Source organism: Balaenoptera musculus, chromosome 20, assembly GCF_009873245.2.
Source record: "Balaenoptera musculus isolate JJ_BM4_2016_0621 chromosome 20, mBalMus1.pri.v3, whole genome shotgun sequence".
Taxonomy (NCBI): domain Eukaryota; kingdom Metazoa; phylum Chordata; class Mammalia; order Artiodactyla; family Balaenopteridae; genus Balaenoptera; species Balaenoptera musculus.
This window is the reverse complement of record NC_045804.1, coordinates 48,750,295-48,775,890: the sequence shown is the minus strand read 5'-3', so window position 1 is coordinate 48,775,890 and position 25,596 is coordinate 48,750,295. Positions and strand designations below refer to the sequence as shown.

Sequence of the window (25,596 nt, the reverse complement as noted above, 5' to 3'; positions counted from 1 at the left end):
GCTAGGCTTGATCCCCCTACTTGTTAGCTATGGTAACCCCAAATTTTCCATGTGCAATCAATCTTCTACTCCCCAGGGAAATGCAAGGGCATAGGGAACACTGAAAAACTGTAGAGAACAGTATATGAGGATTATACACCTTCCTTTCTACCCTGTGGTCAGATATTTTATACGTATATCCATAACTCCCCATCACTGCTGTGTACTCATCCAAACACTGCCTAAGTTAGAACTGGTTTTAGCTACAATATACAGGTATTATGTTCTTTTCTGAACACATTAAAAATAATTTTTCCAGAAGGACTTCTGGATACAGAAGCAACACATTACAGGATAACTTGCACTCAGGTGCTAGAAGACCTAAGCTTCAGACAACAGGTACCGCAATTACTAGGCGGGGCCCTCAGTCAGTCGACTTACCAAGTACAGCCTAAGGAAAAGGGGCTCTTTCAGGTGCCTCTGCTGGAAAGAGGGGCTAGGGCAGGGCAAACTCATCAGAAAAAAAGACACTGGTCAAACTCAAAGTCCACCTGTCTTGTCATGAGTGCTCACTCTAGTGACAGAAGGAGAGAATGGAATGTGACGGGGGCGAGGGTCCTGAAGAATGTATTTGGACTATACCCTCTCATAGCATCTTTTCAAAGTCAAGAGTCCAATTTTTCTCACCTTTTTTAGTTAATTCTTCAATTTTATGGATACAACTGCTCAATTCTTTCTGGAGTCGCTGAACTTCCAGCAGGCTTTTGTGTCCGCATAGGCTTTTGTGGTCACCTATCCTGGCATGTGGCTGAAGTCCTGGATCACGAGTGGGTGGCGAATTTGGCATGGTGAGGTCTGACTGTCCTGGATGAGATGTGTACAGGTATACCTTGGCACCTGAGCTGGAAATTTCTACTTTGGATGGCTGGCGGCTGCCGTGACAGACTTCCCGACTCTTTGATTCCTTCCTTTCCACTCTATGGTCAGATATTTTATGGTTAGAGTGTCCACATTTCTGAAAGATTTGGGGCTGACTTCTGAGATGGTGTTCTTTTATATGTTCTTCAAGTTGTCTTCGTTTTACATCTCTTTTGGCTAGATGGACGGCATAGCTAAGTCTCTCTTCTGATATGACAGAAAATGAAACAGAACTGCTTAGGTCAGGACCGTCTCTAAAACCCGAATCTCTACAATGGTATGACTCATTGTATGAGGGCTTCAGTTTTTCAATTCTAATTCCATGTGGGCAAGAATATCGGATTGCCAAGTTGCTTGAATGTGTAGGAACATTCCTATTAAACTGCAGCTGGTTCTTTAAAAAAAAAATAAAAGTAAGCACACATTAGAGAAATAACATATTGCAGAGTTAGTATGTATCTATAATCAAGTTTCTAACATTTCACCCACACGATTATTAGTGCTAAGAGGTATTTTCCTGTTGTACTGATAGAATCAGCTACTCTCACACACCCTTGAATTAACCACACACCCCTGGTTCTATCCTACAATCACCCAGTCCCCAGTATTATACTTCTGGTTTACTAGTAGCATACTAGAATCCTCCTCACAAAGTCAACTCAGAAAGCTTCAAACAGAACCAGTAAGTTCCTCAACTCCCCAGTGATGGACTTCTGCCCTGTATCAAAATGTCAGTTTCCAGCAAGTGATCAGTACAATTCATTATGAGTGTTCCTGAAAATTGCTCCACAGATGTGCCACACAGAACCTAAGCCACTGACAATACTCTTCCTGAGATTTTTCGTCTGGTGGTTAGACCACATCTCTTATCCTACACCTAAGTGCATCTTGCTCTAAACAGTCCACTTCACCTTCTTACGCAGGTTTAAGTCTTTGTTAGTTAAAATCATGATAGACACAGGTTTTGTTTTTCACTTAACAAACATAGGCATGTTTCCATACTCCCACAGTTTTCATTATTTTTCACAGTTGCATTTTCCAAAATCCAATGAATGGCCTTTTCATGCTTAACCTAACTATAACTTTATTATTAAACATTTAGATTGTTTCAGCTTTTCCACTAACAGAAATAGTACTTCAACTAATATTCCCATGCATTTAGTTTTTTTGTTTTTAAATTATTTCCTTAGGATAAATTATCTGTTCTGCGATTACTATGTCAAAGGGAGCAAACAATTCTGTGGCTTTGGACCTGTCCATGGCAGGTAAACAGCACTAGGAGAATCCGTGCATGCAAACCCAGTGCCGCCTGTGCTATGATGCCTTTATTCTTGAGACGGCTCCCCAACTCTCACAGCACACACAAGAACATGTGTTTATACAATCATGTGTATGAAGAGTTAGTTTAAACTAACCCAGTGTGATAAAACTTCAGGAAAGTATTTTAGGGAAAAAAAGTAGAGATGAGAGAGAAAAAAAATAATTACCATCTGAAAGGTGCACAGAATGAGGAACAATACTTGGAACTTATGGCCTTATTGGAGAAATCTTCCCCAAAAGTAAAAATAACCTAAAATACCTAGGGGATTTCATATAAGTACTAGAAAAAAAAAAAAAATGAATGAATGAATTCCTCTTTAACCTGGGTGTAGGGAAAGGCTTTCTAACTGTGACTCAAAATCCATATGCAATAAAAGAGTGATAATTTTTACTACATTAAAATAAAAATTTTTTAAACTACTTCTGTTTTTTATGGTTTAAAAACACCATAAACAAAGTCAAAGAACTGGAAGAAAAATATTTGTAAATTGAGATGAAAGAAGACCAAAACTCAGTAGAAAATGGTGAAAACACATGAACAGACAACTAACAACAACAAAAGAAACATGGCCCTTAAATATATGAAAAGTTCGTCAAGTTCATAAAAACACAAATTAAAAATACACTGAGACAGCAACAGATCAGCAAAAATTAAGAGATATAACAACACATGCTGTTGGCAAGACTGGGAAAACAGGCCTTCTCACAGGATGCTGGTGGGAGCACAACCCTCAGAGACGGGACTCCGGCAACAGCAAACAAAACCACACATGCGTTTGCCTTTTGACAGAGCAGTCTCACTTCCAGGAATTTATCCTGACGATACACCCCCAACAATACATATGCACAGGGTTACTCAGTGCTCTATTGTAACTGCCAAGTATTGGAATTGACCTAAATGCCTATGTAGAAGAGTGTCTCAAACTGTGCTATATCCTGGACTTCTCTGGTGGCGCAGTAGTTAAGAATCCGCCTGCCAATGCAGGGGACACAGGTCCGAGCCCTGGTCCAGGAAGATCCCACATGTCGCAGAGCAACTAGGCCTGTGTGCCACAACTACTGAGCCTGCGCTCTAGAGCCCTCAAGCCACAACTACTGAGCCCGTGTGCCACAACTACTGAAGCCCACGTGCCTAGAGCCCGTGCTCCCCAACAAGAGAAGCCACCGCAATGAGAAGCCTGCGCACCACAACGAAGAGTAGCTCCCACTCGCTGCAACTAAAAGCCCGCACTCAGCAACAAAGACCCAACGCAGCCATAAATAAATAAATAAAATAAAACCAAAGAAACCATGCTACATCCACACAGAGGAGTACTATGAAGATGTTAAGAATGAGGAAGATGTGTATGAACTCATGCGGAGGGATTTCTCAGATATGCTGTTCAGTGAAAAGAGCAAAGTGCAAAAAAGAGTATCTGTAATATTCCACCCTTCAAAAAAGGGGAGAAGTACTTCATGAGAAAGCACACACACATCTGATCATTTGTGCAGAAAGAAACACAGGGAAGAAAAATCAGAGAATAATAAGATTAGGTATCTACACGGTGTGGGTAGGAATTGGGTGGAAAGGATAGAGGGAATTGGGGTGGGGGGCGCTAATACTTCACTGAATGTTCCTTTTTGCACACGTTTGTTTGGAACCACGTTAATGTTTCCCACATACTAGAGAGACAGGAAGGAAGAGAAGAAGGGAGGGAGAAAGGGAGGAAGACAGTAAATAAAATTCATACGGATGAAGGAAAACCCTAAAAATAAATACTAACAGAAACCAACGAACCAAAATGAAGTTCAGATGACTAACATAACCACACTAAAAAGTGAAGGTTAAAAAAAAAAAAAAAACAATCCAATTAACTTTTGAACATAGCATTTGGACTATATGCCCTCAGGCTAAAGACAAAAAGTTCTCTAAACAAATACTGAACTCTAATTTATAGGGTTCTTTTTTTTTTTTTTTTTTTTTAGAAATTCACGTTCTTTTATTTATTTATTTATGACTGTGTTGAGTCTTCGTTTCTGTGTGAGGGCTTTCTCTAGTTGCGGCAAGTGGGGACACTCTTCATCGCGGTGCGCGGGCCTCTCACCATCGCGGCCTCTCTTGTTGCTGAGCACAGGCTCCAGACGCGCAGGCTCAGTAATTGTGGCTCATGGGCCCAGTTGCTCCGTGGCATGTGGGATCTTCCCAGACCAGGGCTTGAACCCGTGTCCCCTGCATTGGCAGGCAGATTCTCAACCACTGCGCCACCAGGGAAGCCCTAGGGTTCTTTTTTTGCGGAGGCATGGATTGCAATTCTCAAACAGTTTTGTACATTCTAGGATTGAGCAAATGAGTACGCATACTGTGGATAACCAGAGACTGGTTTCACACTGTTGAATATGGGAGTTACAAATGGGAAGTGTTGGATTGGACTGGAGACAGCTGTGTGAACTCATGGGTTTAATATAGACAGATAGGCAGATAGACAAACAGACACATGGAAAGGGAGGAAAGAATGGAGTAAGAGAGAGGAGGGGGGAAGGAAGAAGTGCAGATCTGCATACGAATGTGTGTACAGGCACACAACTATATACATCTACTTCCCAGTTATGTCCTCTGAGAGGGCATATGAGAGAAACACTGACATCCGAGAACCAATGAGCATATCAAGTACCCGGACGCTGATTCCTAAAATCCATTCTCCACCAAAGGGATGAAGTCTCCTTTGATAAATGGCTGATTCTAGGGCTGGGACAGGGGAAAATTATGCTGAGCCTGGAATATCTTTTTATAGCAAAAAGTGGTCAAAGATTGATGGAAACGTGAAAGGGACACTGGAATCAGCTTGAAGTGACTCTCATTTCACTGGCCAAATCAGAGACCATTTGAATATCATACTGAATTAAGTAACAATCTAAAAGTCTGTTCTGATATAAATAAATAAATAAGTCACCACTTGCCTACCATCATAATAAAAAATTGATTCCGGCAAAAATCATCAATGAGCTCTTCTCCGGTTATCACAGCGCGAGGGACCACGAGCAGCAAAGTCTCCTGAGACACCCTCTACGAGGCGGTGCAGGAAGTCCTGCATGGGAACCAGTGCAAACGCTGGAAGTTTCTGGAGACGGTGGAGCTGCAGATCAGCCTGAAGAACATGACCCTCAGAAGGACAAACGCTTCTCAGGCACCGTCAGGCTTAAGTCCACTCCCCGCCCCAAGTTTTCCGTATGTGTTCTGGGGGGCCAGCAGCACTGTGATGAGGCCAAGGCTGCGGATATCCCCCACGTGGACGTCGAGGCCCTGAAGAAACTCAACAAGAATAAGAAACTGGTCAAGAAGCTGGCCAAGAAGTATGATGCCTTTTTGGCTTCAGAGTCTATGATCAAGCAGATCCCACGAATCCTGGGCCCAGGCCTGAATAAGGCTGGCAAGTTCCCTTCCTTGCTGACCCACAATGAGAACATGGTGGCCAAAGTTGATGAAGTGAAGTCCACAATCAAGTTCCAGATGAAGAAGGTGCCGTGTCTGGCAGTGGCTGCTGGCCACATGAAAATGACAGATGATGAGCTTGCATACAACATCCACTTAGCTGTCAACTTCCTGGTGTCATTGCTCAAGAAAAACTGGCAGAACGTTCGGGCTTTGTACATTAAGAGCACCATGGGCAAGCCCCAGCGCCTGTACTAAGGCACAGCTTAGTAAACCATACTCCCACCATTAAAAAGAAAAAAAAAAATCATCAGTGAATGCTAAACTAGCAAATGAAGTTTGGGGAATAAAAGGATATTAACAGAGTCTCAAAGACAGATACTCCAATTACAAAAGGCAAAAGAGTAACTTTACAATGGAAAACTTGGCAGACACCACCTTAATCAAATAATTAAAGTTAACATTGTCAGTAATGGGACTAAATCGACAGCGTGTACCTCCTGATATGATGCACTGAGAAGAATTCAGCATCACCTTGGTGGTTTTCCCACCGCAAGTGCATAACCTGAACGTAATTATAAGAAAATTTCAGACAAACCCAAAATGAGAGGAAATCCTCAAATAACAAGTCCGTATTTTTCAAAAATGTCAATGTTATGAAATACAAAGACAGACTCAAAAATCGTTCAGATTAAAGGAAACTAAAGAAACATGACAACGAAACTCATGATCTTAGATTTTCTTTCACTATGAAGGACATTATTGGAACAATTAACAAAATCTCAGTGAGGTCTGTAGGTTACATGATAGCATCATTTGATGTTAATTTCCTGATTTTGATCACTGTACCATGATTATACAAGCAAAAGAATCCGCCTGCCAATGCAGGGGACGTGGGTTCGAGCCCTGGTCCGGGAAGATCCCACATGCCGCGGGGTAACTAAGCCCATGAGCCACAACTACTGAGCCTGCGCTCTAGAGCCCACGAGTCACTACTGAAGCCTGTGAGCCTACAGCCCATGCTCCGCAACAGGAGAAGCCACCGCAATGAGAAGCCCGTGCACCGCAAGTAAGAGTAGCCCCCACTCGCCTCAACTAGAGAAAGCCCGCACGCAGCAACGAAGACCCAACACAGCCAAAAAAAAAAAAAGAATTAAAAAAAAAAAAAAAAAGTACTTAGGGGCAAAAGGGCATCATGTTTGTAACTTAACCAGTTTAGAAAATAATTTTGTGTGTGTGTGTGTGTGTAGCGAGACAGAGAGAAAAAAAAGGAAGGAGGGAGAGACAGAGGGAGGGAAAATGTAATAAAATGCTAACATTTGGGGAATCTGGGAGAAGAGTATCCAGGAATTCTGTGTACTATTCTTGCAGCTTTTCTGTCAGTCTGAAATTATGTGAAAATTTAAAAAAAGTTTTTCTTTGAGATATTACTATACACCCACCAGAATGGTGTAATTAAAAAATATATATAATTTAAAAACACCAGCAAATTCTGGCAAAGATGTGGAGCAACTGGAGCTCTCATTCATTACTGGTAGGAAAATAAAATGGTACAACCACTTTGGAAAAAGGTCTGTTGGTTTGTTAAAAAACTAAACATACACCTACCCTATGACCCAGCAATTTTACTTCCAGGTATTTACCCAAGAGAAATGAAAACATGTTAACAAAAAGATCTGTACAAGAATGTTCATAGCCGTTTCATTCATAGTGACCCAAACAGCCCAGGTGTCCATCAACTGGAGAATGAATAAACAGTGGTACACATTTACTATGGAACACTACTCAGTATTCAAAAGTAACAAACTACTGATACGTGCAGCAAGGTGAATGAATCTCAGAAATATTACACCAAATCTCAGAAACATACCCAGTGAAAGAAGCCTCACACAAAAGAGTACATAGTATATGACTCTGCTTACATGAAGTTCTAGAACAAAGAAAACTAATCTATGTTGAAAAAAAATCAGAATAGTGGTTGCCTGTGGAGGCTTGAGGTGGGACTGACTAGGAAGGGGCACAAGAGAACTTTCTGGGGTAATGTAAATGATCTGTATCCTGATTGTGGTATGAGTTATACATGTGTATACACTTGTCAAAACTCAGCAAATGTGACAAGATGTATACATTTCAGTGTATTTGTTGCAGATGTAAAATGTACATCAAAAGAAAAAAATGGTAAACAAAGAATGAATTCTAGGGGGCTTCCCTGGCGGTCCAGTGGTTAAGACTTTGCCTTCCAGTGCAGGGGGTGTGGGTTCAATCCCTGGTCAGGGAGCTAAGATCCCACATGCCTCGGGCCAAAAAACCAAAGCACAGAACAGAAGCAATATTGTATCAAATTCAATAAAGACCATTTAAAAATGATCCACATCAAAAAAAAAAAAATCTTTAAAAATGAATGAATTCTAGTATATGATACACATGCTCAAGTACTCAGGGTACTCAGGGTCTGCAATTTATTTATTTATTTTATTTATTTATTTTTGGCTGTGTTGGGCGTTTGTTGCTGCACGCGGGCTTTCTGTAGTTGTGGCGAGCAGGGGCTACTCTTCTTTGCAGTGCGTGGGCTTCTCATTGCAGTGGCTTCTCTTGTTGCAAAGCACGGGCTCTAGGCATGTGGGCTTCAGTAGTTGTGGCACGCGGGCTCAGTAGTTGTGGCTCACGGGCTCTAGAGCGCAGGCTCAGTAGTTGTGGCGCACGGGCTTAGTTGCTCCATGGCATGCAGGATCTTCCCAGGCCAGGGCTGAACCCGTGTCCTCTGCCTTGGCAGGCAGATTCTTATCCACTGCGCCGCCAGGGAAGCCCCTGCAATTTATTTTGATCTGAGTCCAAAAGTATGAGGGATTGATGAATGGATTCTAGAGGGATGGACTGAAGGACAGATATGCAATGGAACAAACACGTGAAATAGTAATGGAATCTACAGGTTCACTGTAAAATTCTGTTTGTTGTATGTTTGAAGATTTGCGTAAATACAGTGCTGAGGGAAAAGACATTTTGGGGACAACTGGGTGAAGCTGAATGAAGACTGGTTATTAGATAATATTAGGGAATTATTTTTTGTCCATTTTCTTAGGTGTGATAATGGTTAAATCTAAAAGGTGATTTAAAACGTGTTCATTGTCCTTTTCTTTGTCTGAAATGTTTCATAACAAAACTCTGAAGAGAAAAATGAAACGAAACTACCTGGGTCGGAAGTTTCCTGGGGTCACTCCTCCCATCCAGTTGGACACTAGATGCTAGATGAACACAGGCTGAGGCTGGTCTGCCTGATCCCATCACGTCAGAAAGTGCAGCACAATAGTGAAAGCTCAGTCATCAGCCAACAGTTCTCTCCTAAAATCGTTGCCTAAAATAAAAGAAAGTACTTTCAGACCAACTGTATTCAAACAAAAGGAAAGAATAAGTAAAACACAATGCCATGCTCATGTAACAATATTCTAGTAGTCCCCAGCCCCCTCATACTACAGAGTGAATGCTTAAGGACAGGTATATGATAGTTTCTTCCACTTACAACTACACTTTTGAAATTCTACCTTCCAAGCGAATAGGGGACACACTAGCTTAATGACTATCTCTTGAGCCCTTTTCATTCCAAATTTCACATCTCAAAGGTTGCCGATAAGACGTTATTCCAAAGACAGAGCTCTGCTACGGCCAACAAGCACTTTCCCACAAGGAAGTTTTATGGATATACAGCGTACATTAATAAATCCTAACTACTAACCAAAAAGCAGTACGCTTCACTCTTCTAGGTAGCTCAAAAGGACATAACTCTGAATGACTCTAAGTAAACCTGTGGCATCGGAGTACGTAGACTGACGCCAGGAACTGCCATTAACTAGCTGAATGACCTCTGTACATCTTCAATTTCCCCCCAACTCCCCCCACCCTATATTCACATAGTGTCTAACAGATGAGAGCGTTTGGTAAGCGACACACGCACCAGTGCCCCTCCCTATTCTGAATGCCTCCTCATACGCACTACTGCCCCTGCACGCACACACTTGCTCATGTCGTTATTTACCTATTTCACAGGTATCTGTCTCATCTTCCCAGCTAGACAAGGTTCCTGGAGGGTTAGGGCCTTGTCTTGCTCTTCTCTGAGATTCCCCACAACAGTGCTTTGAGCATAGTGGACAATTTAACTCAACATTTGTCGAATTAAGCAGATCTTCCATAAACCAACTAGTGTTAACTGCATGGGGGAGCTTGTCCTCTCAAAGAATCCCATTGGAAATCAACTGGGAAATTCAGGTTTTTTTAAGAGATCCCTAATTTAAGCTTTTGAATAAACTCAAGGATTGTAGACTGGATTTGCTTAAAGACTGACATATCTGTAGAAGTATAAAGATTCCTTATTTCTAAGGCTGTAGAGACATGATCAAAAGCGAAGATGGGAGGAGGCACCCGAGTGAGGCAATCCCAACTGGCTTGACATCTCCACAGCCCAGGGGCCGGAGCCGCAGAATGAAGGAGCCTGCAGAATTGGGGCCTGGGCATCTGCGGCTTGTACGTGGTCAGTACTTTCCCCCTGGATGCCAAAGGCCTAACAGTCCGTTCTCCAACAGGAAGAAGCCAGGTGATCCCCACAGTTCCAGGACACCTCGAGTGACGCTACACACACACACAAGCACATACACACACAAAGTCCAGGGACACCCACCCCGAACCGTTCCCCTATACAAAGTCCTGGGACACCCCTCTCCTTGCAACCTGTCCCTTTCCCATTGTGCCCGGAAACCTCCCAATGTGTTATCCCATATACGGTGAGGCATCTCCACGAAGTATCTCTCTCCCCAATCCTGAGACACCCTTACGGCCTGTGCCTTCATCCATAACCCAGAACAAATCTCCCCCCAACCTGTTCCCTCCCAAAGAGCCCCAGGGTCCCCCAACTTGTTCCCTATATATACTACTGGAATGCACCCCTCAATCTGTCCTCCCCCTCACAATTTTCTCCCAAATTGTTCCCCCTCCCTCTGATTCTAGACCCTCCTGCAGCCTGTCTCATCCCACCCTGCTGTGTATGATCTCTCAAGTGGCCAACGCCTGTCTCCTCCCTTGAAAACGGAGGCACTTCCTCGGCTTCATTCACCCCCGCAGCCGTGCCTGTCCTGGACACCCCTGGCACGTTCTCAGAGTCCGGTTCTTCCCCCGCAGACCTTGGGCAGCTCCATAACCTGGTCCCATGCCCACAGGTGTAAGACACCCACCCCGGCAGCCCCAGGACACTTCTACCTCCTGTCTCCCGCCCTGGAGCCCCGGGGCCCTCTGCGGACGGCCTCCTCCCCGTCGTGAGGCCGGAGACAGCCGCACTGGGTTCTTCTCCTGCAGACCCAGTCACCCACACTGCGGCAGGCCGGCGCCCCGCCGTGGGAACTCCTACAGCTGCAAGCACCCCCAAAGACAGAGGTACCCTCACAGCCCCAGGGATGGCTCCGTCGGCTCTCCTTCTCCATAGGCCTGCAACGCCTTCAGAGTCAGCCTCCCCGTCCGCAGGTCCTGAAGCCCTGACAGCAGTGGGCACCTCAGTCGCCTGTCCCCTTCCCCATACCCCTAAGCCATCCCCAGAGCTGGCATCACCCACCAGCGGCCCAGGGGCCGAAGCAGCTGTGGACACCCCTGCAGTCAGAGGTACTCCTGCAGTCTGTCCCCTCCCTGGCAAGCGTGAGAAACCCCCAGAGCCAGTCTCCACCCCCAGGGGACCAGGTACCCGAGGAGCCGTGGGCACCTCAGCAGCCACAGGAACCCTAGCACTCTGTCTCTTTCCCCATGATCCTGGGGAAGCCTCACAACCAGTATCCTCTCCCACAGACCACAGCTCCTGGGGAGCCATAGGTACCCCTGAAGCCAAGGGTATCCTGGCAGTATGAACCTCTCCCCACAGGTTCGAGTCATCCCTGGAGCCGCCTTCCTGACACACAGAGCCAGGCACCCACACAGCGGCAGGCACCCTGGCAGGTACGCTTCCAGACCCAGAGGTACACACAGCTGTGGGCACCCCTGCTGGAGCACTCCTGTGCTTGGACACACCTGCTGCCTCTGGCGACCCCACTGCCTCAGAGAGCCCCGCGGCCTGTCTTCTCATGCAGAGACATGAGGCATCCCCACAGACAGCCTCCTGATCCACAGACCCGGGTCCCCCTAAAGCTGCAGGCACCGGAGCCTCTGGCCCCCCCAGAGCCCGCCTCCTTTCCCACAGACTCAAGACATTCCCACCGCAGGTCTCCTCCCTGACAGCCCGCAGCACTGCATCAGCCGGGGGCACCCCCAGAGCCTGCTGCCTAGCCCACAGGCCTGTAACACCACCGCCGCTAGTCCGTTCTCCCACAGCTCCCGCTACCACCGGAGCCTGGGACACCCTCACAGGCTGTTCCATTCCCCACGGACCCCGGACACTCCCACAGCCTGTCTCTGGCCCCAGAGCCCTAGGTACTCCCATAGGCTGTCCTATGTCCCACAGGCCTGGAGCGCCCCCAGGACCTGCCTCCTGCTCATCAGGACCAGACACCTCTGCAGGCTGTGCAGCTTCCCGGGACCCGGAGTCGCCCCCAGAGCCTGTCTCCACCCACACAGCCTGCCCCCTCTCCCCAAATCCTGGCTCACCCCGACATCTCGTTCCCGCTCCAATCGCACAAGGCACCCCTATGGGCTGTCCGGTGCCCCACAGGCCAGGGAGAAGCCCGGCGTCTGTCTCCTCCACGGCTTGTCTCCTCCGCCACGCGGCTGGGGCACCCACAAAAGGAGTTTCCTCCCGCGCAGCTCTGGGCACCCCTGCGGTCCACCCCCTTCCCCCTAAGCCTGGGGTATCCCCAAAGACAGGCACCTGCGCTGCCTGCTCCCTCCCCCGCAGACCTGGAGCAGCCCCGCCGCCGGGCTCTCCCTCCACAGCTCTAGGTACCTCCACAGCCTCAGGCCACCCCACAGTGGCCCCGGGAACCCCCCCAGTCGGCCCTTTTCCCCAAGAGCCCAGGGCAACCCCATAGCCTATCCCCTCCACGGGCCCAGGCACCGCCACGGCTTGTCTTCTCCCCCACTGGTGTGGGGCAATCCCAGAACTTGCCTCCAGAGTCCCAGGCACAGCCACAGGTGGCATCCTCACAGCCTGGCCCTGCCCACACAAACCTGAGGCCCTCTCACAGCCTGCCCCTAGGTCCGGAGCTATGGCTACTCCTGCGGCCCGGGGGACTGTCCTGGCCTGTCCTTTCACCCACGGTCCGGTGAGACCACCACGGCTGGTCTCTACCCACGAAGCCCGTCCAGGAACCCCCCTTTCAACCGGCCCTTCTCCTGCAGGCACGGGATGGAGCTCGACTCTGCTTCCTTCCCCATATCCTGAAGCTGCCCTCATAGCCTGCACCTTCAACCACAGTTCCAGAATGCTCTCATGCCCCGTAGATCCCGGACAACCTTTTCTCTCACAGCCCCGGGGGCTCCTATAAGACGTCTCCTCCTCCTCCCCAGTGCCAGTCACCCACACAGAGCCGACAGGCCCCACCACCTGGGGTTCCCCCACTGCCCCGTTCACCCACACAGTCCCAAGGTCCCTTGCAGCCTCCATCGAGCCTGCCGTGCCAGGTGTCCTCCCAGCCTCGTTCGCCCCGGCGGCCTGGGCTGTTCCCGCTGCAGGTCTTCTCCCCCATGGCCGCCGACAGTCCTGCAGCCTTTCCGCACTCACACAGCGCGTCCCCCGAACCGAGGACCTCGCCCGGCGCCTCCCTCCACGGCCTCGGGACGTCCCTGCACCCCGTCTCTTCTCCCACGGCCGCCGGACTCCGCGCCCGGACCTGCTGGGCCCCACGCAGCGGCCCGACGTCTCCGCCGCTAGCTCGCCCCCGCGCAGCCCCGGCAAGACCCCTGGGCCAGCCGCCCCACTCATCGCTCCAGGACGACTCCCGCCTTCCCAGCGCAGCCCCGGGGCACTTTCTGTCTCAGCACCGGCTCCCAGGGCGGCTCCACGCACGCACTCACACACTCAGCTCCAGCCCTAGGAGCCTTCCTGCCTCCCAGCCCCCTACCCCCGCCCAGTCCCGGACGCCCGCCCCCCGGTCCCGGGGCCTCACTAAAGCCTCGGCAGGAGAAAAGGTAATTAGGCCCGACGAGCGGCAGGATCTAAGCTCGGTCAAAGTCTCCTCTCCCGCAGATCCATGACTCCTAACGCGGCTTCCCACAATCCCCCCAGCTCCGGCCAGAGCCCACCTGGTCTGGGGCGCGGCGCGCCTACCAGAAAGCGGGCTGGGGGCCGCAACTAGGCCTCACTTCCGGCCGCTCGCCCAGTCGCCATGGCAACGGGCGCAGGGCGGCTTGGGAGCCGTTAAGGCTCCGGAGCCACCTAAGGGTTCAGGGGCTGCGTGGCGGCAGGTTTTGCAGCCACTGCACATGGGGCTGGGGCCGGGACCAGACAGGGGCAGAAGCCGGGGTTTCGGGGTGCAGCCAGCACTGAGAGACCTGAGAAGAAAACAGAATGACGGTGCGGAGGAGTTCTGGCCGTCAGAGGCTCCCGTAGCACTTCAGAGCCAGGCTGGCTCCCTCAAGCCCTGCCCAGCTCCCCGCCCACCCGGAAATAGCTTCGCCCCACCCCGCATGGAGCTCCTCCCAGCGGCGGCCGAACCCAAGACACCTCTAGCTTTCCGAAGCACGCTTTCCCGATGGCCCGCTACGAAGAGGTAAGCGTGTACGGCTACGAGGAGTTCACGCAGGCGGTGGAGCAGCACAGTGGCAAGACTATTTTCGCCTACTTTTCTGGTTCTAAGGACGCCGAAGGCAAAAGCTGGTGCCCCGACTGCGTGCAGGGTGAGGCCGGGATTCGGGGGCTGCAGCCCAGAGGAAGTGGCAGGAAGGCCGAGGCTATGGCCAGAGTGGGGTGGAGAGGAAGCGGAGGGAGTCTTGCTCCCGGAGTCCCGCAGGGCGATCTGAGCTCTCATCTTGCCTTTTCCTACCCTGTTCCCGACTCCTGCTATTAAGTCCTTCCCGCCCCGCCAAGAGTGCTCTTCTACCATTCGACCCGGGTAATCTTGGAATCTAGTCCATTTAGAACTTTTCACTTCCCCAATGTGATTAGTGTCTTACAGGAGACGTGAATTGGTCTCCTTATGATAAGTCAGCAAATATTTGTCTTTCATTGTTCTGGGCGCTGTGGCCTGGGGACAAATCAGGACTGAGAGTGGGTCCTTACCCTTAAAGTGGCTCTCAAAATCAGAAAAAAACACGTGACTTCTGTTAATCTCCTCAGTTAACTGCAGGATAAAGTCTGAGTACTTACCAAGACTGAGGGGAGAGGAGGGGAGGGGAGAGGGACGCTGTTCATCAGTGCCTGATTGTAAAGTTGGTAATTATTTCTATCACCTTTTTAAAAAGCTGAACCGGTCGTCCGAGAGGGGCTGAAGCATGTTGGTGAAGGATGTGTGTTCATCTACTGCCAAGTAGGAGAAAAACCTTAGTAAGTGGCAATGTGTACTCTATTTCCCAGACATGCACTAGACTCTTGCAAATTTAGGCGGGAAGGGTCTTGTGATTCAGGTTCCCAGTTCTAAGGTACAGTCGGATAAGTCAAGCAACTAGAAGATATTAAATACGAATTAAAAATTTGAATGTTCAGCCATTTGTATTAGGTAAGGGTAATTCAATAATTTGGCCTGATGTTAGTTCAGAACTTAATTGTCTTTATATTTATTTTATATCTTAGTATATATTCACTTCAATGAAAACTTTGCACAGGAGAATATATGTCGTAGACGTCAAGGTTTTTAAAATGTTTACAACAAAAACAGTGTTTACTGAAAGACTGAAAGTGGGAATGTATCAAATACCAAGCAGAATGTAAGAAACCAAGTAAATGTTTTTCATGATCACTTTCTCCTTCTGAAATAGTTGGAAAGATCCAAATAATGACTTCAGGAAAAAGTTGAAATTAACTGCAGTGCCTACACTACTTAAATATGGAACAGTGAGTATCTTTCTTTAACTGTGTTGGGGATACAGTTCACCCTATCAAAACTCTTAACTTGTTCTGGATTCAAATTTGAAAAGATCTTGACATTTCATCCCAAGTATCACATTGCTCTTCAGAATGTATTCAAAATACACATGGCTGTCCATCCCTATGGCCTATCCCAATAAGTCATTAATAATGCAAATATTAGGGTTTTTTTCATGCCTTTTAAAAGCCATTCTTATTTTAAAATTCTGTAAGCACTGTTGAAGAAAGCTGGTTAACATACAATTCCTTAAAACAGTGGCATCAGTAGTTGTTTTTGACTTAATCCATAATTCTGGATGAAAAGAAAGGGCATGTCCTCTAGTTTAGTCATGGCCCTGGGATCCTAAATTACAGAGTTAAAGGGAAGGGCTGACGCTGGGCTTCCTGTCTCCTGTTTTAGTCCACGGAGCCAAGTATTTTAATGACTCACCTTAAGGTAAATATCTTAACTATTTCATAAAGCTTGTTACAACTAGTTAATAGTTTCTGAATAGCATAGTTTCTCTGTTCCAAGACTTGTGTCATTCAAGGTAGAACAACTCATTCCCCTCCTAATAACATTTTTGTAGCTGTGGGTTAAGATATGACTGTTGTTCTCTTACAGCCTCAAAAACTGGTAGAATCTGAGTGTCTTCAGGCCAACCTCGTGGAGATGTTGTTCTCTGAAGATTAAGATTTGATGATGGCAATTGTGTCTTTACTTCCTGATTTGCTCTAGTATAAAAGAATGTGCATACTTGCTTTGAATTCATGTTAGCAATAAGTAAATAAATAAATGATGATGTAAAAAAATTGGTACATGTCTAAACAATAGAGAGTGCTATTAAAATGCTCATGAACCCTCAATTTGCTTTAATATATGGGTATTCTTAAGCTACCATAGGTAAAATAAGTCTTCAGGAGTGGCAGTAATAGCACAAAGGAAGCTATTATTGGAGATGACAGAAATACCTAAAAGCCCCTAATAGTGCAGTAGACAGCTTCCAAATCTCTAAAGGAGTTAGGATCTTTTACCTTAAATTCCACGAATTTACAAAGAACTGTTATTCCTAAAACACCTTCTTTGGCTTTAGAATGTAGAACTTAACCTAACCACTGAAGGGAAGCACAGCACATCTAATCCAGCCTCTGCTTAATGCTGGCAGTTTTGTTACAGCTGCCTGAATATGCCTCACTACTTGGGATGAGGCGGGTGGCAGAGAGGTCAGAGACCATATAACCTAGTGATGGGAAGGACTCCAGCCTGTGAGCCAGTCTCACTGATTATCACTCACTAGCTGTGTAACCATTAACCTGTCTAAACCTGTTTCCTCCTTTATGAACATGGATCGTTCTGAGGATAAAATGAGAATGCAACTAAGCACTTAACATTGTGCCTGGTTTATGGTATCTGCCAAATAAAGGTCAGCTTTCCCAAATGAGCACAAGTGTTCGAGGCTCCTCACCTCTGTTCTAGTCTTAAGGTCAAGAGTCCAATTAGTAGTTAACCACCAATCTTCTCCCTGCCATTACCAGGTCAGTGACATACCAATGATTCTTCCTTAAAACTCACTTGCAAAGCAACTGGTGATACAGGTATGTCTCCTGCCCTGCAGAATTTAAGAACCTTTATGCGGTTCCTGCTGTCTGATGTAAAGAGGTCACTTACTCCACACCTCTCACTCTGTAGATGAAGGGCAGGATAGCTGATCTGAGGGACAGCAAGGTTCCAGGAGACAGACTTGTCCCAGGCCCCACTGTACATGAAAACAGAGCTCGGCTTAGAGTTTGGGATATTCGGTGGCCCTCCCCTTCCCTCGCCCCCCACTGCCTTAAATTGGTCTGAAACACCTAACATTTCGATTCTTACTCAGCTGACTGTGTTAAATACTAATAAAAGCTTACAAATCCACAGGGAAATCAAAGTAGAACAATTCTGGTTTAACAGAAATCATCTATTAACAAGAAAAAGTTAGTTCAATTAAATAGCACACTAACGGTTCTCGGTGCTACCACGATAAAGGTACACAGGAAGAGTCTTTTTGTCGTCACTGCACAAAAGCAATAGGTACGTGTCTTAAGAGCCTGGTCCGGATCCAGCCGTTCACTTTCCCGATGCGTTGTTGTGCTGCTGCTGCTCCGCCAGGGCTTGCTGGAGGCGCATGCGCTTCCGAGAATAGTGCTGCCAGTGCAGGATTTGCTGCTCGTCAATAAATTTCGCACACTGAGCGTTCACCAGCTCCTTACGGAAGTGTTCGTACTGGAGCAGTTCTAACATGTGTAAACACTGAGGGTACCTGGGGTTAAGTCTGTAAGTTAGTGATCGACATAACGTAATAATACCACGCTCTAGTTCAGTTACTCACCTAAAAACGATCTTGCAGCCTACCATTTCTGTAACATTAATTTAGTATACTTTGGTAGTACAGTTCTTTTTTTTTTCCTGCTTATGCATCAAAAGTCAGCAAAATTTTCAAAAGTGAGAAAACTTAAGTTCAGAAAGATTAAATAACTTGCCTAAGACCACACAGTAACTGGTAAACGGAGTCAACATTGGGGGACAAAGCATGCTATTCTCTTCTGGTGGTTTCCAAGGTGAGGAACACGAACACTTTTTATTTTAGTAATTAATTGTGTGTTTAATTAATACCTACTGGTTTTCCATAAACAATGATAAGACAACTTTTATTTTAAAACTGAGTCAATCTCAGAAAGAACTAAGCACAAATACTGTATTCTAGTTTTCCATAGGGATATAACAATTCTGAAATTAAGTACATATACTCTAAGGTTGAGCAAATACGTAAGTAAATATGCTGTAGATAGAAAGCCAAATTTCTGGCTCTCAGAAAAAGAGTTTCAGATAAGGAAGGGGGAAGGCTAGAATGAATCCTGTTACTGAGTTGGAATTGAAAACAGTATGAACTCATGGCTTTGAATATATATATATATATACATACACACACAGATCTAGAAATAGGTATTTATATACACACACAATTTCTAGCTTTGTGTGTTGAGAGGGCCTAGAAGCAATGACACCAATGCGCACACTGAGTGCCCAGATCATGGGTTTTATATAGAATTATCCAAGGTTGGTTGGAGACATGGCTGATTCTAAGGCTAACAGAGGGAAAGTACAAGATGAGCCTGGAATATTATGTAGTGCCAGAAAGAAAAATGCTCAAAAAATTATAGGGATATGTCAAAAGTACTCAGGAGCCAATGTGAAGGGGCTCCCACTGGCTATATCTGGGATCAAGAAGATACATAATTATAACCCACAAGATAAAGAATCCAAGAGTCCATGTTGATGTAACTTTTTTAAGTGAATAAATAAATCAGGAACAAGGAAATGTTCCTTCCTTACAACTGAATACCAACTAATAAATGAATAAATAAATCAGGAACAAGGAAATGTTCCTTCCTTACAACTGAATACCAACTAATAAATGAATAAAGAATGATGAAATTAGAAAATCACCACAGTAAAAACTGTTTCAAGCAAGTATCTTCCATAGATGCTAAAGTTAGGTAAAAGAATGAAATATGAAACGATATTTACATAGTCTCAAAGTATTCCCTCACAAAATACGTATTAAATACAAAAGGAAAAATAGTAACTTGATACAGAGAAAAGTGGCAGCCACCACCTCAACCAAGTGGTCAAAATTAATATCACCCGTAGAGGGACAAATTGACATCCTATGACTCCTGATATACCAAGAAGGATATAAGATTACTTCTGTGTCACACTTACGGGGGGGGGAAAAAAAAGAAGACTGATGAACTCAGATTAATGGAGACTAAGACATGACAACAAAATGCAGCATCTGAGCCTAGACTGGACACTGCCCCAGATACAGGACATTAGTGAGACAGCTGGCAAAATGTGAATGAGGTCTGCTGGTTAGATAACAAGATCAGATGATATATCAATGTTAATGTTCTGATTCTGATCACTGTACTATGATTATGTAAGAGGTTTGCATTTAGAATATCTGGGGGAAGAATATACAGGAATTCTTCTTACTGTTTTTCCACTTGTTTTTAAGTAAAACTATTTCAAATAGAAAAGACATAAAATTTAAATGAGTCAATTAAAAAACAGTAAGTCTTACAGGGAGTACACAGATAGAGCCAAAATTGTACAAGTGGTATACAAATGACTAAAGTTTGGGGACAGTACACTACAGCAGTGCCTCTCAAATTTTAATGCACACATGAATCACTTCTTAAAATGCAGACTCTGATTCAGGAAGTCTAGGGTGGAGCCTGAGGACTGCATTTCTAACAAGCTCCCAAGTGATACCAATGTTGCTGGTCTGAGGACCACATTGAGTAGCAGGGCCCTACACCACGTTGTCCTTATTACACATTTGCTTCCTATACTCCAAAGATACATAGTTGCTTGTAATTGTCAGCAGCTAAGCCTGGAAAGCCCTACTCACACCTAACCTGGCTATTTCCTTTTCGTGAGGACATTGTTGGTAGTTAAAAAGACCTAGGTTTGAAACCAGCTCTGCCATTCTCCAGCTGGGTAGCCTCAAACAAAGTACTCAAACTCCCTTAAGGTTTAGTTTCTTCAACTGTAAAATAAGTTAATGTGACAACCAAGAGAATGGTCTTCAAGTAGCATTTAGTCAGTAACTGGAACTTAGACACACAGCGACCATTTATCAGACTTGTAGAGACAATGCTCAGAATACATTATATGACAAAATAAGGAATTATAAATATGTTAATAGGCTACAATTATAGCATTAACCAACAAGATGAAATAGAAGAGGTACAAAAGGAAAGTTCTGCAATTAGATTTTTAAAAAATAAATAAGAAATAAATGGAGAACTAAACTAATAGCATTGATGAAAATAAGAACTGAAAGATTTTAGTTGACATAAAGCTCCCAGCAAGTCAACAATATGAATCCTTGCCCCCTCATTCCCTGCCCCCACAAAAAAGGTAATGTAAACTTAAGTTGAACAAATAGAAGTATAATGTCCATATGAAGAAAAAAAAGCTATTTGGTCCACCGTACCCTGACATCTGAAGGCCTGTGTTTAGCTCTTGGCTGAAAAACATAAGGCATAAGTGCAAAATATCCAAAGGTGGGCACATGAGAAGCGGCTGAAGGTAGGTGAGAAAAAAAGATGTAAGAGATAAATTATAGTTGCAAGTCGTGGCTATTAGTAAAATAGTGGAAACTGTCTAGAAGAGGCAGCTGCTCCTCTGCTCTAGCCAGTGGTTGACCTGGGAGAACAAAGACCTGGGGTTACCAGATCTTCCAGAATTTTAAAGAGTAGCTAGAAATCTGGATTAAAATATGAAACTTTCTAATCTTCAAATGTTGGCAACTATTAAACGAAAACCTTGCAGAAATGAAATGGGGGTTAGTTTGCAACCTCTCTTGAATTTAAATATCTGAATGGCTGTTCCTCAAGAGGGCATAGATTGGTTCTGGATTAATTCAGGGACAAAACTCAACATGGGTTGAAGTTACATGGAGGTATATCATATTATAATACAAGGAAGAACTTTCTAGCATCTAGCTAACAATGGAATTGGTTGCCCCTGAATGGAGTAGTATGTGCTCACTGGAAACCTCCAGCCAGCATGTAGATGACCATCTCAGCAATGTTGTGGGTGAAACTGAACTTGATGGTGTCTAGGGCTCATTGTCCAACACTGAGTCTCTAAGTCTACATACATACAACATGTTGCAATCTAATAAAAAAAGTCTTTTCTCTGGATTATTAAATGAATAAGTGGTTCTTTATAAAGGGCCAGTAAGGGTGCCAAGGGTCCTGCAAGCTACAGGAGGATGTGGGCTTCGCACATCCTCCTTGTTATAAGACACAGATCAGAAAAGTGGGAGTACAAGTTTGAAACATTTTCCTCTCAAACTTGTGTTTGTTTAGGAAAAAAAAAGACTAAAAGTTTCACCATTGCTTTTTGACTACCTAGTTAAGACAAAGCACAGGTGGGAATTCACGGTTTATTTTTTACCATTAAAAAGGAATACGTTCAGGGACTTCCCTGGCAGTCCAGTGGTTAAGACTCCGCGCTCCCAATGCACGGGGCCCGGGTTCAATCCCTGGTCAGGGAACTAGATCCCGCATGCCGCAACTAAGACCTGGCGCAGCCAAATAAATCAATAAATTTTTTTTTTTTTTTAATGTAAGCTATAGCACTACTGCAAATTAGCAGAATTAAAAAAAAAAAAAGGTATAAGTTCGTGATTATAGTATGCTCCTTGCAATTCATAAGCCTTAAAACGAAAGCATCTATTGCACAACTTAAATAATAAATACATATATTTATTATGTAAAATATATAAAATAAAATAAGCAGCTACTAAGACTCGGGTAAGGCTACCTCCTCTAGAAAACCTTCCTTACAAGTAAGTACCCCTTTCTATGGTCTTTCACGTTCAGCCTATGGCTATGTCATTCCATATATAGACTGTGGGTTCCTTGGGGTCAGAAATCCAGTGAGATGGAGTGAGTGGTATAAGATAAGGTCAGACAAGACAGGGCTAGATTATATAGGTCTTTAGCTCAAGAAAAGAGATTAGATTTTCTTCTGCATGCAATGAGAAGCAACTGAAGAGTTCTAATGGAATGCTTTGATTTATATTTTTAAGATACCAAGTTGGCTTCTGTGTAGAAAATGGTTCTGCTTTGTTTGGCCTGGGGGTGGGGGATGGCGGGGAGAAAGCAGGGATACTGGTGAGTATATTACTGAAATAATCCAAGTAAAGTTAGAGATCAGTGTGTCTCGTGTTAAAATGGAGACAACTAAAAGAAGTGCAGAGATTCAAAATATATTTTTTCCAATGTGAAACTAAGAAGTCTATTAAATATCAGTGCTTTGGAGTATAATAAAGTACACACATATTTAGGACTATAAAAATTAAACTTACTTTAGATACTTGGCATATTCTGGTTCTTTCCAGTAAAGCAAGTACTTAAGATAATTAACAAAAGCTTTGTCTTTGAAGTAACCTCTTTGGGCAAGAACTGAAAGGCATAAAAAAAAAAAAAATACACCTGTAGAGCAAATCAATCCTTGGACTACTGATTTGTGACTCCTAACATAAAAGTAAAGAATTTACTTACATAACATCCCCACCACCAACACTCGTTGAATTCACGACAGAAGTCCCAGTTTGCTCAATTATATATATACCAATATAAGTGTAGCGATACGATAAGTAGATACTAAAGTCATCCCTCAGATCCACAGGGGACTGGTTCTAAGAGACCCCACACACACCAAAACCCACAGATGCTCAAGTCTCATATAAAATAACATAGCGCAATGACAATGACAGTATTGTCACCCTCCGAATGGGAAGATTCAACCAACTGCAGCTGAATCCGAGGATACAAAGGGCCAACTATGAATTGGAACTATGAATTGCAACTCTTCTATCAGAAATTATAAATAGCTACTCAATTCAATGAGGTGCTCAACAACTTACAATTAAGGTAATTTGGGTTGGCTAAACACTGCACAAATTCCAACTCCAACTGAAACCGAAGTCGATTTCCAGCATCATCTAGGAGAGAAGATAGCAAAAATCATCCAAAATAAACGTCACCATATACAATACTGATTTGTAGAAAGAAAACAGCAGTAAAGAAACCTGACTAATGATGAGATACGTTTCTACATAAAGAAGGGCATGTGAATGTTTTCCTAAACTGGGCGAGGGAGGAGAAAAACCTTCCTTATAAGTCTAAGGAAAGCAAAGCCCTGATTAAAAGGAATGTTTAATCAGGAATGAATGAATTCTCTAATGTTAAAGACAAGTTATCAAAGAAAACAGAATCACACACGGGGCAGAACATTTATCACTCGTGAGCCACTATGTTGGGATTTTAACATTGACCACTGTTGCGGTAAGTTGCTGTAACTGTGCCTTGCCTTATTTTAATAATGCGTTAGAAGTTGTTAAGTGATTAAGCTAAGCAAAAATAAAGCAAACGCTAAACCTATCAAGAAAAGTTCAGAATGCAAGTTGAAAGAGACCACGGCGAGTACGCAAGATCAGGGAACGCGTGCTTCGGTGAGACGCGTCAGTGGCAAAATAATACACGAGTTTGTCGACGATATTTTAAACTTATGCAAGCTCATTTAAGACCCAGAAAACAAATCGAGGAAGCGGTTTATGATCCAAAATCTCTCCTTTAGCCTCACCGGAAGCCGGTGGGGTCGGTGTCTGAATAACAAGTGAGGAGAAAGGATATACCAACAAAACAAACTCTGAAAAGGCCAAACTACCTTCGCCCTTCCAGACGGTAGAAGAGCCCTAGCCCCTCCCAGTCCGAACAATCACCTTGCGGGGAGTTAGGCCTGGAAGGCGAACCCGGGGAAGCGGGAGCAGGTGTCTGGGCCCAGGATAGTTCTATTTGCCAAAACGCACGGCTCGGAGCGCCACTCACCTGTCTCCATAGCGACGGGTGCTGCCATCACCAGCAAAGAAGCTATGCAGCCAGCTGGCCGACACCGCGAACGCCAGGAGTGGCGGGGGAGGTGCCGGAAGCCACGGCTCCCCCTTCCTGCCGCGGTGCAGTGTGGGATGCGGGAGGCGGGCAGAGACTCGCGCGTGGGCGGGCGGCTCCGCCCATCCCAGGCCCGCCCCGGCCCGGCCCGGCCCCGCCTCCCCCCGCGCGGGCTCCTGACAGGCTAGGGGGCGATGCGGGGGCTGACCTATCGCGGGGCCTAACCCAGGGTTTCAGAGGGGCCGTTACCAGCCCCCGCCAGGACCACTGTTCCTACACGTCCTTGTGTCGTGGGACCCTCGGGTACCGCTGTACCTGCGTCACAGTGCCATGTGATGTCACTCCTCACCGAGTGACGTAATCCGTCGAGGAGCGTGGGGCAATGGGGCCTCGCGAGGCCTGCTTGGCTCCGTTACCCCTGTAAGATGGCCTCACCCCTTGGGGGAAAGCCCTCTCCGCCCCGGGTGGAGTCCGCCCGCTACGAGGAGGCGGCGACGGTCCGCGTGGAGACCTCGTCCCACCGCGTGGAGACGTCCTCCCGTCAGGTGCGGAGGTCTTCCCGGCAGGTGGAGACTACGCAGCGCCGCAGCTAGGGGCGCTCCGTCTCCCTCTCTGGGAAACGGCTCCCTCGCGTCTTCGAGGTGTCATACCAGCACGTGGAAACCGCCTCGCAGCGCACGGAGACGGCCTCCCGCCGCGTCAGGGCCTCGTCTCTGCGGGTGGAGACGTCTCTGCACCGCGTGGAGAGCCCGCCGCGGCGGGAGCAGCCGGCCGCTCGCCAAAATGTCCAAAAGGCCCGATGAAATGGCTTCCTTCCTCGGGGTCACGAGAGGGCCATGGCCCTTGGCCAGGGCAGAATTGCCTCCAGTTCGCAGCCAGCCTGCCGCCAGGTGGACCGATCATCTTTGGTTTCCTGGAAACCGACCACAAATCAATTTAAGAAAGAGCCAAGTTGCGGTTTCGGGACTCAGCCAACATTCATTGACACTGCTGCTCCCTGGACCATCCTTTCCTGCCTTTCACCCAGTAAACTATTTTAACTTGAAGGCAGCACAAAAAGTTTTCGGGCCCTAGATATTGTATATATTGAGATGATGGACAAAGAGGCTGTTTGAACCTCTGAGGCAGGTGAGTTTTGGATTCTTAGCCCCTGAACGACCTTTGCTGCTTCAAATTTAGGGACAGAGCAAACTGAAGTCATGACCAGTGGAATGATTATATGCCTGCAGCAAACCTGAGGGGCAAGGAACAGACTTTCCTTAATTAATTAGTTGGCCTGTGTTTATGTTTCAAAATTGTTATTTTCTTTATGCCAAGCCCTTGTGCATGGTAGCCCGAGCCATACACATTTTAACATAGGTCAAATGTAGTTCAAAGTGAAACTACATCAACAGTCAAGAATAATCTTAGAAAGGAAACCTGACCTGTGATTTGAGGAGGTACAGGGGAGGAATATTTATTGAGCACCTACTCTGTGCCAGGTGTTATTTTAGCATTT

General features: G+C 45.8%; 4 protein-coding genes and 1 pseudogene across 13 annotated transcripts in view; 3 read left to right on the top strand and 2 right to left on the bottom strand.

Annotated features, from left to right (window-relative positions):
• KIAA0753 (KIAA0753 ortholog) overlaps positions 1-13,927 on the bottom strand; it is a 60,474-nt gene extending 46,547 nt beyond the window's left edge. For 3 of the 8 annotated variants that reach the window (XM_036835947.1, XM_036835940.1, XM_036835945.1), the window contains exons 1-3: positions 9,657-10,538; positions 8,816-8,978; positions 667-1,291 (exon numbers count right to left, since the gene is read on the bottom strand). In XM_036835947.1, the coding sequence (XP_036691842.1) occupies positions 667-1,291; positions 8,816-8,908 (718 nt within the window). In that variant the 5' untranslated portion in view covers positions 8,909-8,978; positions 9,657-10,538. Of the gene's footprint in view, positions 1-666; positions 1,292-5,158; positions 5,239-8,815; positions 8,979-9,656; positions 10,539-13,310; positions 13,401-13,831 lie in introns of those variants that run through there. The other 5 variants (XM_036835944.1, XM_036835942.1, XM_036835941.1 and 2 more) reach the window with 5 other exon arrangements.
• On the top strand, positions 5,165-5,921 carry LOC118886347 (annotated as a pseudogene).
• Positions 13,928-13,989: 62 nt separating the features above from the next.
• Positions 13,990-16,457, top strand: TXNDC17 (thioredoxin domain containing 17). 2 transcript variants are annotated; one of them, XM_036835969.1, is made up of 4 exons: positions 14,203-14,425; positions 14,990-15,071; positions 15,503-15,578; positions 16,216-16,457. In XM_036835969.1, the coding sequence occupies exons 1-4, from the start codon at positions 14,281-14,283 to the stop codon at positions 16,282-16,284; spliced, it is 372 nt and encodes a 123-aa protein (XP_036691864.1). In that variant the 5' UTR covers positions 14,203-14,280; the 3' UTR covers positions 16,285-16,457. The 2 variants fall into 2 exon arrangements, with proteins under 2 accessions (XP_036691863.1, XP_036691864.1); XM_036835968.1 differs by lacking the exon at positions 14,990-15,071 and having other exon boundaries at positions 13,990-14,298.
• A 1,053-nt stretch (positions 16,458-17,510) lies between these two features.
• Positions 17,511-24,180, bottom strand: MED31 (mediator complex subunit 31). Of its 2 annotated transcripts, none has more exons than XM_036835971.1 (4): positions 24,039-24,180; positions 23,075-23,152; positions 22,514-22,610; positions 17,511-17,887 (listed from the first exon to the last, which is right to left on the bottom strand). In XM_036835971.1, the coding sequence occupies exons 1-4, from the start codon at positions 24,064-24,066 to the stop codon at positions 17,695-17,697; spliced, it is 396 nt and encodes a 131-aa protein (XP_036691866.1). In that variant the 5' UTR covers positions 24,067-24,180; the 3' UTR covers positions 17,511-17,694. The 2 variants fall into 2 exon arrangements, with proteins under 2 accessions (XP_036691866.1, XP_036691865.1); XM_036835970.1 differs by having other exon boundaries at positions 17,517-17,899.
• Positions 24,181-24,498: 318 nt separating this feature from the next.
• Positions 24,499-24,903, top strand: C20H17orf100 (chromosome 20 C17orf100 homolog). The gene is given in 1 exon segment (XM_036835972.1): positions 24,499-24,903. A coding segment is annotated over 1 exon segment (378 nt). The 5' UTR covers positions 24,499-24,523; the 3' UTR covers positions 24,902-24,903.
• The last annotated feature ends 693 nt before the right edge of the window (positions 24,904-25,596 follow it).